At 34.5% G+C, this 15,664-nt stretch overlaps 1 protein-coding gene across 1 annotated transcript in view; it reads left to right on the forward strand.

The window, feature by feature from the left end:
• Positions 1–6,081: 6,081 nt before the first annotated feature.
• Positions 6,082–15,664, forward strand: part of LOC104514537 (glutamate receptor ionotropic, kainate 2) — a gene marked incomplete at both ends in the record, with an annotated part of 33,854 nt that continues 24,271 nt past the window's right edge. The window contains 2 exons of the mRNA XM_010158256.1: positions 6,082–6,249; positions 10,079–10,336. Of these exons, the coding sequence (XP_010156558.1) occupies positions 6,082–6,249; positions 10,079–10,336 (426 nt within the window). The remainder of the gene's footprint in view (positions 6,250–10,078; positions 10,337–15,664) is intronic.

The raw sequence follows: 15,664 nt of genomic DNA on the forward strand, positions 1-15,664 counted from the left end.
CTGGAAATGCTGACAGTATACTAGCATCCATTGAACTCCCAATAATATGCTTTTGACTTTTTATCCCTCTGTATCTAGTACTACCTTACACAATCATTGGCTCTGATTACCAAATGGCCAATTTAAAAGTTGGAACACAGCAGATACCAGGATATATTTTAATGGTGTATTACCTGACAGACTTGCTTGATTCTCTCTCGAAACACTTTTGTAAAAAGTTGTTTATCACAGCTACCTTTTTCACAGATACCAGTTACTTCTTTCTCCTACCTTTCTAGGTAAATTAAACAAAGTCTGATAGTTTTTCTGTATGGGGAATAATCAGTCATATCAGTATTAGATGTGGGCATCATAATTATCTTACATTCAAAGTATTGATCTTAGGTGAGAAAGAAGAAAAAATAATTTCATTCCTATATAACTTCATATAAAATTATTAGTGTATTTTAAACAAATTTGTATATTTTTAAAGTGAAATGATGGGAAGAAATGTTACTGGGCAAGACAAATTGTTTATAAAAGCAAATTTCTTCCAGGTGCTCTCTCTAACCTTTATAATGTTGCTTTAGATACAGGTTTACATGATTCTATTTAAAAGTTACTGAATTATTAAAAAAATGGTGGACATGCCACAATGTGGCTGATGTTGATTTTTATAATGTATTAATAAAGACCTTCATAGCTGTCAGAAAATTTTTGCAGATTGCTGCATGATAATGATATTATGGCTGTAATGTTAAAAGTTATAGATATTAATAACAAGTGTGTATGTGTGAGTTCTTTATCAAGTTTTAATATTAAAAAAGAAGAAACTTCACCTTACACCTTCATACAAGGAAATCTTAGTTAAAATTGAAATTGATTGTTATTGTTTCCATAACTTTGTTAAAATACACAATGCTAATTTAGAATGAGCTTGTGTTTAAACTTTTATCTCCTGATTTCACATTTGAAAATTAGTCTGGTAAATTCTGTCAGTTTACCAATTGACAGAATTTACCAGATACTGTCAAACTGTGGAAGTTTTAATTCTGTGTACATAGTTGATATACTTGCAATAATACTGAAAAATAATTAAGTTCAGTATTTACAAATTCAGAAATTTGTAAGCTTCATTTAAACTGATTTGTCAGACTATAATCTGAGGTAATGTGACCTTCTGTCATATAATTTAAAAGTTTAGTTTTTTAGAGGATACAGATTGTGAAATAGTCTTTAGCTACTGTAATTAAATAGCAGGCATTTCTACTAAACAAACTTGGGTCTGTATTAGAAACAAAAGAGAAATTCTTTGATTAAGTATCAGCTAGGTTTACTATTTTGCTTGTTTGTAGTTCTACTTAGACACATTCGAATCTTGGTTGAATGTGGATTATTGCAAGTAGGTAACAATAACTTTTATGACATGCATCTGTTTCAAAAGTTCTCCAGATGTAAGTGGAAGAAAGATTTATTAATAACTTGTTTTGGTACTTGTGATCTAACTTAACATAGTGATTTTGTCTAGTTAAGCACTTTCATACTCTTTGCTGGGTTTTATCAGATATTACATGGAGTTGATAATGCAAACCAGACAACATAGTAATCTGTAAAGTGGAATGTTTAAGGAGAGGAAAATATGACCCTTTTGTGGAGTACAAATGGGAAGTTGAATCATTCAAAAGGTTATCCTATTTGTGGAATTAGGTATTTAAGAGGAGGACAGTTTGGTTTTTTTTTTGGTAACTTTTGCCAAGACGTGTAGCAAGCAGATGTATTTTTTTTTTCCTCTGAATTTTGCGTTTGAGAAAATAATTTGAAAACTGGAGAAAACCAAGATGGCCGGTGAATTAAAAATGATAATTATTCTTTTTATTTTTTTGGTGGAAAATGCAGACTTTTTCAGTTGGACAATTTCAGAACAAGTGTTTTGGACTTGTTGTTTTAAACTGTTTCAGTTTTTATCTTTCCTTGGGAAATAATACGGACATCGACATTACTCATGCTATTTTAGGCACTAAATATTCTCCCTTTTGATAAAATATTGCTATCACTTTTTTTCCCAGTTGTTTGTTTCTGAAAAAACTTTTTCTGCATCAGTATTACACTGATGACTGGATTTTCCCTGTTGGTTATGGTAAAAGAACTTTGTGTATAACTGTGATGAAAAAGCCTACTGGATTTCAGGTTCGCTAGAAGAAGTTCTAGTATGTCAAGATTAACAGGAGATCTTAATTATCCTGGATGTCACTGCAAAACATACGGTATTTTAAATATTGTTTTACAATTGCTTTTGCTTGTCTGGTTTAGACTGGCCTGTCTCAAACATTCCTCATCACTGTAATTCTTCAGGTGTTGTTCACTACTAAAATTGAGAGAGCTTTTGCTAAGTGGTTATCATGACAGTAAAAACTTGAAGTGTTCAGCTATACAGCAGTCACCTACTGTACACAGTCAATAAAACTTCATGAGCTACAGACTGAGCTGTAGCTACGTGATGCCATATTCCCTAAGGTTACTGTTATAGGGCAGAGATGAACTGCCATATCATTAACATAGTGAATGAAGAACTCGTATATGAGACCATTAAAGCAAGCTAAGCATTAAATACACATTTTACAAATCCTTTTAAGTTTTCTGTCTGTTTTGAGGCAGCAGTGAAAATTCAGTCATTTCCTCTAGGATGTGCTGGTGGTTGTGTTAGCAGAACTGATGTTTCTGCCTTAAAATTAAGACCAATCCCAACACCTGCATCTTTCAGCCTGTTAGAGATAGGCATTCGCTTGGCTACTTGTCCACATATCAATGGAAAGATTTATGACTCTTCCATCTGCTTAACTGAGATCATGCAGTGCATTCCTCAATTTCATTCTTAAGTCTGCCCTGAATACCAGGTACAACAGCAGTAAAGAACAGACTGCTTGAGACGGAACAACATGAGTCAGTATGTTATAACAGCTTCTGTAAACCACTGTCCATTTATAATTGAGTATACCTGAAGTGGAAAGCCAATGGTTTTTGAATTTCCTTTCCATTTCATCCAAAAAAAAAAAAAAAGTAGTATTATTTCTGGCTTTTGTCCCAGCATTAAGTCAGATTTACACAATGTTTTCTTTAAAAATACTCAAAGTATATTTTTTTGGCTATTATTTACATGTTTAATAAGAAGTAAAGGAACATAATGGTATGGCCAAGGCAGTGCTAAGTTACCAAATATGTTTCTACTTGCGTCTTTTAAAGGCAAAAAGCACCCTTTAAAACTTTCTGTTCCTGTCAATGTCTGAACTCATTTACGTGCCTCTTCTGAGCATCCTGAAAATATCTGAAGCATAGACTTCCACACAAGCTTAAAAGGGCTCTCATCTGGAGAATGAGGAGCTGTTTTGTAACTACATGCTGATATTCAGAATGCAGACGTGTCTGCCTAAGCTCCCCTGTGTGAGTTCTATTTAAACTACTTAGATGTTCAATTAAAATAGAGGTGCCCTGTGTGCAGTATTATGTTGGCCAACCCCAGCAGCTGTTATTCATTCTAGAGGGGCCTGGCCTTTTTAGCAATTTTGCATTAGTAGGACATGGTGCAGTTGGAGAAACATGTTGATTTGAGTTTCTTCTTAGTGTGAAGCTTAAGATGAACCTATACCTGCCAGAATTCAAAATAATTATGGCATGTTCCTCTCCCACTGCTTGAGCAGAGAGACACAGAAGTAGCATAAAACTGAAATGAAATAAGCCTAGTGGAAGTTTGAAATCATACAGATTAGAAAACCACTAAGAAACAGTAAACATGTGGTCTAATCTATATTACTGTAAATTCTTTTTTTTTTTAATTCAGTGTCTATTTAGTGTGAAATGCAAAAATATTCAAGAGCAGGAATCAGAAGATATGTTTTCCTTCCTCCTAGCAAAAAATCCTAATCATAGGACAACAGAAGGAGGTTATCTTACCTCTGTTTTCCTTAGGAATGGAAGTTTACCCCGAGGCAGGACAGATCATATGCTGCCAGCTTAGCAGGAGACACATTTATCACAGGGACAGAGTATGTGTGAGTAAGGGAAGAAAGCACTGAATGGTGCACGTGGGAAATTAGACATTGTTGCCACTTACAGGATATAGAGACTTGGTCATCTTCATGAAATTGTCTTACTATGTGACGGACTGTCACTACCATTAGGAATTACCTGGATATAAGAGGTCAGAGGCTATTTTTATTTTTATTTTATCTTATGCTGAAAGTAGAGGCTGTGTCTTTGACAAAGAAGTCCCCATCTCAAGAATTCAGAAATGAGCAGAATATAAAATACAGGAATAAAGAAAGAAGTTTGTGTATAGCACTTCAAACATACTGAAACTAAAGAAGAAATCTTCCGGTGCAAAAATTTCAGGGAGAAGAAAGATATTATTTTGTGTTTTTCTCTTTATGAATCCATTGTAATTTAGGATATAATATTTTTATTTAATATCTGTGTGATACTGGTTTATTCAAATACCTTTGAATAACTTTCCAGATGTCTTAGGAAAGCCTATAAATTCTATCTTACTTTTCCATGAACATAATCAAAATTATTTTATTTTTATTTATTATTTTATTTTTCTTGTCTCTTAATATCTATACCTGCCATTTAGTCACTAATTTTTACCTTTCTGCAGCAATTTTAAAATATTTTCCCCAAATCAAAATTCGTTCCTCCTATAAGTCAGTTTGATTTATAATGTTTAGATGGTTTATCTGCTTGGCTGCTTAACAAGACAGTTTACGAACTAAAATGTAGTTTGCAAAGTTCAGTCTGTCTCAGTTCCTATACTTTCAGATTCTGAGAGCTTCTTTGCTGACAAAGTAGTGGAGTGTTGAATACATTTTTTTTTTTAGACAACACAGCAAAATTACTTTGGAAATTAATAAGACAAGCCAGGAAAAAATGAATGAAAAATATTTTTTGCACAGGTACAATGTCTGGCTTGTAATTAGCGATCCTCAGATGATGGCCATTGGCTGTGCATTAGTATTGACAGATGCTGTTAGCATGAGGACCGAAGAGACCATATGAATGCTGATAGTTTTGTGGAGGTATTCCATGACACCATAGTAAGGATGTATCTTGAAATTACTTCTATTGTATCCTTGTATCTTTCTACTGTATCCTTGGCCTTTCCAGACCAGAATAAATGGTGTTACCCCAAAGTACAGATAAATTTACTTTTCATGCGTAAGGATATCTCATTAATGAGAAAAGAACAGCTGACGCACAGCACTGTTTCACAAACTTACTTGCTTCGTTGAAGATTAAGTCTGACTCAGAAGCATTCTAGAAATTGGCTGTCGTTTGAGACATGTCCTACTCTGGCAGTATGCTTTGTTTGGGGATGCTTTCATTTTATGATAGAGCTTATGCTGGGTGCAGTTTCTCATATTCCTGTATTTGCTGAGAATGAGGTTAGCATGTACGTGTGGCTTAGTGCAAAAGAGCAAAATTTGAACATTAACAGTTATGTTAAAATATCTATACATCTTCATTTCTGGAGGCAGTTTGGGCATCCCAGTTCCATGATCCTTTATATGCTGTATTTCTAGTGAAATCTCCAGTTCGTTATAACTGTATCCTAAGTCTATAACAGTAGAAAAGAATCCAGAAATCTTTCTCTTCTCTGTCATGCACACATAGGTGGTGGTTGATCTGGAAGGGGTAAATGTAATAATTTAAAGTTTACCTATGTACAATAATAACTTACTTTTCATCCAACTCCTGTTTTGCTTCTAAATAGCGTGTTTAGTTTAAATTTCCACACCCTTTTTATTCACAATAGTAAAATGAATGTTATATGGGACAAAAAAAACCCAACCAAACAGAAAAAATCCACCAAACCCCCTGAAGTTTTCTTAAGGTAAGTTTGCTTTTTTTTTTTTTGCTTTGTTATTTATGGTTTGTCCCAAACCTCACTAAAATCATGAGATAATCTTACGAGTTGCACTGTATCAGGTTTATAAAGTTAAGAATTTCAGGCTGATGAATCTTTTCCCAAACTGACGATTAAAGATGTTCTTGTTTGCCATTTTGGCTTATTAGTGCTTTGGTTTGTTTTCTTCTTTCTTCCACTACCAGGAGGCATTTTTGAGTGTGTGGAATCTGGTCCAATGGGAGCAGAAGAATTAGCCTTCAGATTTGCTGTGAACACTATCAACAGAAACAGAACTCTTCTGCCAAACACCACATTAACATATGACACCCAAAAGATAAATCTCTATGACAGTTTTGAAGCATCCAAAAAAGGTAATCTTTTGTATATTTAATTTTCTTAATGAGCAATTAAGACTCGGTTTACCTACTTGAAAAAAAAATCTGTCTAATAAATACTAAATATTTAAAATCTGAAATAAATTTTTCTGAGCTTTGTGACTAGGGTATTTTTGAGACCAGCTCATTTGGAGTGAGCAAACGCTATCCCCCAGACTTTGTCCTGAGAAATGCCAAGTGCCCTCAGATTCTAATAAACTTGAAGAAGGCTCCAATTCAATTTTAAGAATTCAATCATTTTAAGTACATCTCCACAAATACCTTCCGCATATGACTGTCTCATAGTTATTCGGGGCTAGGATTCAAAAGAGAAAAAGTAGTTGATATTTTGTGCATCTTGTGTCTAGAAGGCATAAAAATAAGCCTAAGTCTGTGCTTAAGAATATTGCTGTCAGGTGCATGTCTAGGCCTGCATTCAGCAGTTTTCTCCTAACTATAAATTATTTGTTTAAAGAAAAAAAAAAAGTTAAAAATTATTTTGAACATTTTTCTTAAATAGTCAAATCTTTGATTCTCATACAAATGGAAGTTTTTTACATTGCTTTGCAATCAAGTCTATGACAGTAGATGAAAATTTTACTGCATCATTGCTATATCCTAGGAAGTACAACCCCCAACAAGTTCAGTATGTGTTTATAGGAGAAAATACAAAGCCTGGTGTCAGAACTCAGTAGAACTCAATTTTGCACTGTATTAGATGTTCTTTAATTTTTTTTTTGTTGTTAATAAATTGAAGAGGCAATTTCATGTGAGTGTTATTCTTAACAAGAAAATAAGAAGGGTGAAAGTATCTGAGGTCAACCTGTATTTCTTATGACAAATTTCTAGCCTAGATCTGTCAAGTGATCTGGTCTGAACATGCCACTCCCAAGTGTTGGAAGACTGAAAGCTTTACACAATAAAGGATTTTTGGTGTTACAGTGGGTGAAGATGAGTAAAAAAATTGATGCCACGTTAGAAATGCTGTGAAGGGAAAAGCTGATGTGTCAGGATGAATATACTTGAAGTACATCTTAAAAGTGGAATACAATTCTAATTAAAAAAATCAGGTTAGAAAAGATGAGAATCTTTTTTCTTTTGCTGTAATGTAGAATTAGTCTTGCTAACTTATTATATCTCTTTATTTGCTAAATAAACAATTATAGGCTGTTGTTATTGAAAATAAACAGTATTCTTATTTGTATAAAACCATACACAGTTTGTCATTGTAAGATGCTTTGGTTTATGAAAAATATTATGGGCTAAATATTTATGCCTAGCAAGACTGATTCTTTGCAGAGGAGAGTATGTGGAACAAGAAAGAGGCAAACGACATTTTAATGAATTATTTTTGAGTTGTTAATCTGTCATCCAAAACACCAAAATAAAGCAGGTTGAGAGACTACTCTTTTCATCTTGGCCAACAGTGAATAAATGGGCTGATCCTTAGTTCTACCCCCTGTTTTCTTCTTTACTCCTCATCTTCCAAATTCAACCATTTACTGACTCTAGTGCTTCCTGTCCTGTGAAATTTAATGGAACAGCTTCTCTCCTTTCCTGATAAAGGACATAGAGAGCAGAGATGTTTGTTCTGTGGTCTTTAATTCTTTAAGCCTTTCCTGAAACAATGCAACTGCTTTTAGCCTTTACTTGGGGTTTGCTTGAGGGTAAAGCTAGTCCTAGTATTATGTTGGTAATTCTTTAGACTATAATAGCTGTAGTTAGAATGGCAACATCCCATTGATTGGATATATTGAATATATTGTATGTATTCATTGTTCCCACTTGCATCTTGGATGAAAATGCAACTTTTTAGTTGTAACTGGTCAGGCTGTATCAAAATCTGAGTAATTTTCCAGTGCTAATAGCTTTTTGCTTCATCAATTCACAATACAGCCAACCACATTTGTGATGACAGGTGTTTTAGTTCAGAATCAAAGGCTAAAGGTTAACATAAAATGGTTCGTTTTATTATGATGGCTCCAAAGCGGAGTTTTTACAATGAGGCTTAAGCATTTGACTCATTTTGTGGTTCATGATTATGTCCATTAGTGAGCAGGCAGGCGCTGATCAAAAATAGCCTGTTTAGTCCTCTTAGTAATACATTTTTGAGGTTGAATATAGATGAAATATTAATGAGTTTTTAAAGGTACTATATGAAAGAACAACCTGAAGGCAAGATGCTTTCCAAGGTACTGCTTCAGTGAAGAGCAACGTAAATGCAAACAAAATATCCCTCAACGCACAGGAAAAATTCGTATGCGTCTGACAGAGCAAATGCCACATTAAATCACGTGTGAAAGCATTGCATTATTCAAATCTCAGAAACAGGGAAAAAAAAAGAGCCCATTGAAAAGCCATCTGGTAGCTATTGCTGTTGTTAGTGATCCCATTTACTGACATTTGCATAAAGCTTGTTGATTACTCTTAGGAAGGGCAATATTAGCATAAGTGGGTTTTTTTATCAAGCTAGTCATTTGGGCCCTAATCCGAGGCTTGGAAATGCAATGGGGATCCTGTGTGTGTATGAGAAGTTCATTTAAACCACTGCTGCTCTGCAGTAATAAAAAGGTGTTCCAGCACAGTTTCTGGAATGCACTTGAAAGATTTAGGAATATTTTCATCATGTTGAAAAGGATGTGCGCAATAAAACAATTACTTTTGACTTGGTGAGAGAAGTTTTGCAGCAAGATGCATTTCTACTGATTGTTTCCTCAGCTGTCAGCAACATTGATGGTGGAGTAACAAAATTAATTAATCAAACCTCATATAAATGCTTACACCTAGATTGCATTAGGGAGGTAGTTTTCATTACTTTTCATTACTTTTCTCTACCAAATAGGTTGTTTTCTTAGGAGACAGAATCTGTTGTTTTTCAGAACTGCGTACTCATAAAGGTTGTCTATGTTAGTGATCTAAGCAGGAGCAGGGTATAGACTTGAAACACTTGTCTGCAGTATTAATTAATTCTCCTACTCCTTTTTGGCATTGTCCCAGCTAATACTCTACAAGATAATACTGGAGCATACTGTGGGAGATAATACAGACCAGAGACTGCTAATGTGTAGTATAGATAGCGCCACCATATATTGGAAAGAGGAGAGCTAAGCCACTTGAATGCAGTAGTATCATGGCAGTGACTGTCAGGGCCAGTTTTATCTACTAATATTGGTGTAGAAAAATTGAGTATTTCCAGTATTCAAGAAGGGACACTGAATTTTTTCATTAGCAGTTAGCAATTTAGTGTTGGGTTTTTTTTTTTTTTAGGGAAAATGTTGACCTTCAAATTTTGCGAGTCAACATACCTACTTTCCAGATACAGAAATTCAAAGGTCCATTTCCATTAAATTAATAATTTACCTGATAGTTAGTTATAATCTACTTAACATATACAATTTCTGAGTAATCAGAACCTCAGTAAAAGTAGCGTTGACTGATTGATGAAGAAGTTAACGCTTAAACAGCCTAGGTTAGAATACTGTCCCATATGGCCCTTTTCCAAACGTAAGATGCAGCTGAGCATAAATCTCTTGTCAGTGCTTTTTAAAAGATACACAATTGCTGGCCTTTTTGACTTAGTGTTTATTAAATGTAGGTGAGCACTATTTTGATGTTAAGTGTTGCTATTCATCAGCTCATAGCGAAAGCTTAGAAATGTATGCTAAGTTGAAATCTGTATAAGTGAAAGTGTTACACAGGAAGGAGCTCTGTCAGCAACAAAGTCATATTTCATGGTGTGCCTTTTGTTTAATATGAATTGTGCAATACCTTCTGGCACACTGCCTTCTTTCCTCTCATCATTGACAGACTTCTGTCTCCTCTTCAGCCTGCGATCAGCTGTCCCTTGGGGTGGCTGCCATCTTCGGACCATCCCATAGCTCCTCAGCTAATGCTGTGCAATCCATCTGCAATGCTTTGGGTGTTCCACATATCCAGACCCGCTGGAAACATCAAGTGTCAGACAACAAGGACTCCTTCTATGTCAGCCTCTATCCGGATTTCTCTTCACTCAGCCGTGCCATCCTTGACCTTGTGCAGTTCTTCAAGTGGAAAACGGTTACTGTTGTTTATGACGACAGCACTGGTAAGGATAAAGCATTAGACTGATGCAGATATATTCAAATGCACAAAGAGAGGAAGGAGGGGTGTCACTACTCATATTTCTTAATTTTAAAAAATCTTAACTAAATTACAAGAATTTCTATTGGCAAGGTATTGTATAACAAATGATGTGGATTTATTAGCATAAGTATTCTCAGAAGTATGCTTCAGTTCCTTAATTTTGTGTGTTTGAGTTCACAGGTGTCAATAAATCAGTTACGCTCTATCTGCATTTTCTGCAGTGACAAGAGTTTCTAACAGCTATGTCTCAATTTTAAAACTTAAATTTTGAACAAAAATATGGTAACTTGAAAGATGTACTAGTATGCCTGGTGAAATAAATGACGTAAATTCTAGTGCTACTTCTGGCATCAGTTAAGTTAAAAAATGTGCCATACCTGTTTGGAATTTCAGTATTTGCTTTGTCGGAGAGAACTGTAGAAGGAGCCCTGGTTTTAACTGCTAGGAGTTGAAAGCAAAGGAATTTTGGAGGCTTGTTTTGCAGATGAGTTACTTGAGTTAAAAATGAGCTGACTTTACAGTAGAAATACACCAGTTTGCTACCTTTCCCTTACCTCACCCTAACATTTGTTTTGCCTAGACAGTGACATTTTTTAAATATGCTTTAAAAACTTCAGTTTGATTTGAGGTCTGTCTAGTGGCAGTCAGAACTAAGAACTTGGTAAGATGGAAATATCACTCTGGTGGAAGGTACAAGGAAGATACTTAGCAAATGAAATAGATTTAATCTTGGAAGTGTTGCTAACTTCCATGCAGGTTGAACTGTCATTGGCAAGAAAAGAGCTTGGGGAGCTTCAAACACTGAACTCATGGTTCAGTGAACTGGAATATTGTTGATACCCTTCTTACACAATGCTACATCTATCTAAATCTGAAATAAAAAAAAAAAAAAGTCAAGAAACTCTGTTACATGTGAGGCTACCTGTAGCGAGGACTATGCTAGATAAACAGTTTGAAAGACTTCAACAATACATGCTTACTATTTAAGTTCAAATAAGATGTGTGTATAGCTATCAAAAGGTGAGAAGGGAACAGAGATGGCAGTGTATAAAATTATTGATGATTTCTTTTTTCTTCATGCCTTAAAATTAAAGCAAGCCAGTGAAGTTTAAAGCCTGCCTCCCTAGAAGTTTGTTGTCTGATGTCATCAAAGGCTTCTATTAATCAAACTTTTAATTTCAAGTTTAGATTTACACACTTAGGGCAAGAAATACGTAGCCTGCTTATTAATGTTTTTTCCTGATTTTTTTTTATATTACTGTCCTGAAATAAGACAGGAAGTAGAAAAAGCCTCAGACTGGAGAACTAACTGTTTCAGTGAAACAGTTATAGACTTAGGTTTCCATAAATTGAAAATACTTCCCTTTGATTTAAATGATTTGGAGACTATTTTTACAGTAAAGTTTACGTTTTACAACAGGTCGTTCAGTTAGAAAAGTCACGGTTTAACATTTTAAAACTGCTTTGTTCAATAATTTCAAGTAATTTTTTTCCTTACTACAAAAACAAATAGAACACAAAGAAATATTTCATGTTTAATAAGCTCTCTAAACTCCATGTTTTCTGGAAGAGGTATGTTGTTAACAGTCATGCTAGGCCTGATCTTTCCATAAAGTATGTTTTGAAGTGGAAATAGGAATGAAAGTGGAAAATAAGATTTTTCTTGTGTGTGTTGTGTTCTACTTGATCTGCCTGTGACTACTGTAAACCTTTAAGAAAAATAAAGAACATAAGCTCTTTTAGAATAAATTTTAAATAATTTTGACTATGAATAAAGAGATTAAGGTATTTTGTTTATTTCAAAATAACAAATAATTATTTTGGAACATATTTACTTTAAATTTATATTGGCTATTGAGTGACTGGACCCTTCATATTATGCTACTGTGTGTTCCTGCTGTTAAACAGTAATCCCAGCTGCAACTTTTTTCTTCCTCAAAATCTGTTTCTGTCTGAAGACAGGAAAAAGAGTAAGTCTTAAAAAGGTATTTTTTTTATTTTTTGGTGGCATTTGCTGTAAGTAAATTTAAATTCTACTTTGACTGTTAGTTTCTCTTTGTTAGTAGCTTCTCCTATGGATAATTCAAAGACTTCAAAAGCAGGACACACAGCTGGGAAGTCTGCAACATTGCTTGCCTTTGAAATACATATGGGAACAACTCTTAGATATGAGAAACTGTCAGCCTTAAAGAAGTAGAGTTTAAATCCCAACTGCAAACAGGTGTTTTTTGAAGCAAGGGGCCGGGGGAGAAGAAACTTGGGAAAGGAAGTAATTTCAGCTGAGGAAGAGGTTAGCTCCTGCCATGTGATAAGATAAATAGTCAGTCATGAACCTAGGGCTGAAGATGAATATGATAGTTTTAGCTACTATGTAGAAACTGTGTTGTAAGACTCCTTGTGCCATTTAAGACTTAATTTCAAATACATTACAATGAAGGCAGCAAAGACAAAACTTTTATCACTGTTTATAATTGTTTCTTCAACTTGGCCAGTGATTCCTTAATATAAGATAGGTATATTATTAATTCCTCCCCCTTTTTTTATTTTTAATCACATACATTTTGCTGTCCTTTATTAAAATGTTGTTTAGGATGATAACACATGCCTTATTTAATGATAATTTTAGTGTTAGGAATTTCCTTTATCTGAAAAGGCAATTCCCAAAAGTTACACCCTGGTCAAGATAATAATATATTAGTATAGCACTTAGTGCTAACTTTTTTTAATTATTAAAATTAGAATTTTTTTCAAAAAATTACTTCATATATTTCTATTATTACTTTACAAACAAGGATACAATGCCTTCTTTTATAGGTAGGAAACAAAAGTAGAAAACATTCATAAACTATGTCTGGATTCTCCTCAAGACAAATTACAAGTTGTCCATGTACTCAAAACCTGGATGATTGTAGGTCCATTCTGAGAGAAAATGAGATTTTTAAAATTTTATGTTAAAAATGTCTTTAATTTAATTGTTAGGGCTCAGTTTTATGAATTTTCTAAGAAATTGTTTAACTTCTCTAATAAAGGGAAGATACTTCACCTGCTTCAAAGCATACTGGTAACAGCTGTGTCCATGTTCTTCATTCCTTCAGTATGGGATATGTCTTCTTGAGTAAACATAAATGGAAAAAGCTGTGTGGTTATTTGACACTCTGCAGTCAGTAAAAGCCCATGTTATCTCTAGTGTTTTTTCCCAGGAATGCACTGGAGACTGATGCTTCAAGTGCTCACTTCAACTGCCTCTTGACAGCACGATTGTGCCCGATTTGTATGCAATCCCCCATGTTCCTATTTTATAGGAAGGAAAGCCAATTATGTGCCTCTAGTAGATAGTAGAGCATTTACCTGATGCTACATGAGGCAGTCTACATAAGTGTAGATGTAGTGTTCCATACTGTTTTTGTGTGCCTTTCAGTCCTTAGTGTAGCTGCCTTCACAACATCCTTATGAGGAAATGTGCAAAATAGATTGCCAGCACTTGCATTTGATCTGGGTCCAATTTGATCTGAGATTGTGTGGTATGAAGGTGGTACAGAGAAAGTCAGTCCAGTTTAAAGACCAGTTTGAAATAAGAGAGAAATCTGGAATCCTAGGCTCCCTTTGCAATAATAAATATCTGCACATCTAAATGATAACCCAGAAATGGCTGTTCTTTGTGGTAGCCTCCCCCATTGAATTATTCTCCCTGTATTCTCTTGTGGAGGAACAGCAGTACATCTTGCTCCTAATTTGAGCAAAGACATAAAGAAGTTGCTTTTCATGCACTAGCAACTAGACCCTGTCCCCAACCCTCTCCAGCTTTATGATGCAGAAACTGTTATGTCAGGGAAAATTAACATACGGAGTCTGGCTATTGCTGGACATCAGAATACTGGGTTATTCTGTGCTGATGAAACCTGTCTCACATGTTCAGGAGCCTGTAATGAGGAAAGAAGGATAACTTGGCACAGGTGAAAATGGAGGTTGTGTTATGCTGAAATAGGGACAGAAATGCTTCCAAAAGGATATGATCAATAACACTGGAAAGAGCAAAGATCAGGTTGAATACAGCATAATAAGGAAGAGTCAAGACTCTACAATAAGGTGAAGTAGATGAATAAACTAGAAAGGTTAATTCTATCTTGTCTCAGTAAGAAAAGATGCAGTCTGTTACAGTGGGGATAAGGTAATAGAGATAAAAATGAACATAGAATGGGCAAAGGTTTTAATATTATAATAAAACCACCTGCCCTGGTAGTATTTTATGGAGTAGGCATTGTGACAGTAGGTAGATGAGCCTTTTCTTTCACGGAAGAAAAAATTTGAGAGTCCACTTTCTATGAATATGTGAGTACTCCTACACTTTTTTTTTCATTGAATAGTAGCTATGTTCTCCTTCCTCCTATGATTTAGTTTCTGTCTTTATTTTAACTCTTGAGACTTTTTTTAATACAGCCCATCTGTCATACAAAAAAATTGGAATGGGGCTCTAGAACACTTTTCTTGCTAGTCTGAATATATAGGTATTTCTTCCTGTGCTAATTTTAAATGGCAAAGTTATATTCCTTTTAACTATAATTTCCCATTAAAAAAACAAAGCTAGTAGGATGTAATGAGAGGTGGTTAGTTTTAATTTTTTTTCCTTGAAGTAATTTATAGTTTCTCTGTTAATTAAATACCACTAAACTGTCCCTGGATACTAATTAAGTTCTTCCAGATTTACAGATTGTCTCCAGTCAATTGTCTTTAAGTAAGAAATGTGGAAAAATGGCAGTATGTTCATCACCTGCATGTCCTAATGGTTTTAATTGGTCTCAAAACAGTAAATTAATTTCCAGTCCATATTCTAATCTCTGTGCTAAAGAAAACAGATTAGATTCTAAATAAGCTTGTGAATCTTGGGGAATTAAAAAAATAAAAATGAAGAGTTCGGTGCTGCAGCCTCTAAATTATAGTGGCACATGTATTGCCAACCAATGCTTTATGCAGATCAAGTTGGTGTAAACAGGGCTTGGGACTTTTTATTTTTTTAATTAACATTTGTTTTCGTGTTGGGTGAATGAGTATAAACACCAAAAATCTGTTGCATCTATGAACAGAAGCTAGAGTAAAATCTGGAAAAATGAATTAGGAAATAAAAAATGTTTTGTGTTTGTCTTCAGTACTGAACCCTATGCCTTAATTCAAATTAAAGAAGAAGATGCCATTTTGTTGATATTTTTGCTGTAGTATGCAAGTACCATTGATTTGTAAATAAAACTACAATTTCTTTCTTGGGACCAGTGTTGAAAATCACATTATCTTATTC

Source organism: Eurypyga helias, unplaced genomic scaffold (genome assembly GCF_000690775.1).
Source record: "Eurypyga helias isolate BGI_N326 unplaced genomic scaffold, ASM69077v1 scaffold4189, whole genome shotgun sequence".
Taxonomy (NCBI): domain Eukaryota; kingdom Metazoa; phylum Chordata; class Aves; order Eurypygiformes; family Eurypygidae; genus Eurypyga; species Eurypyga helias.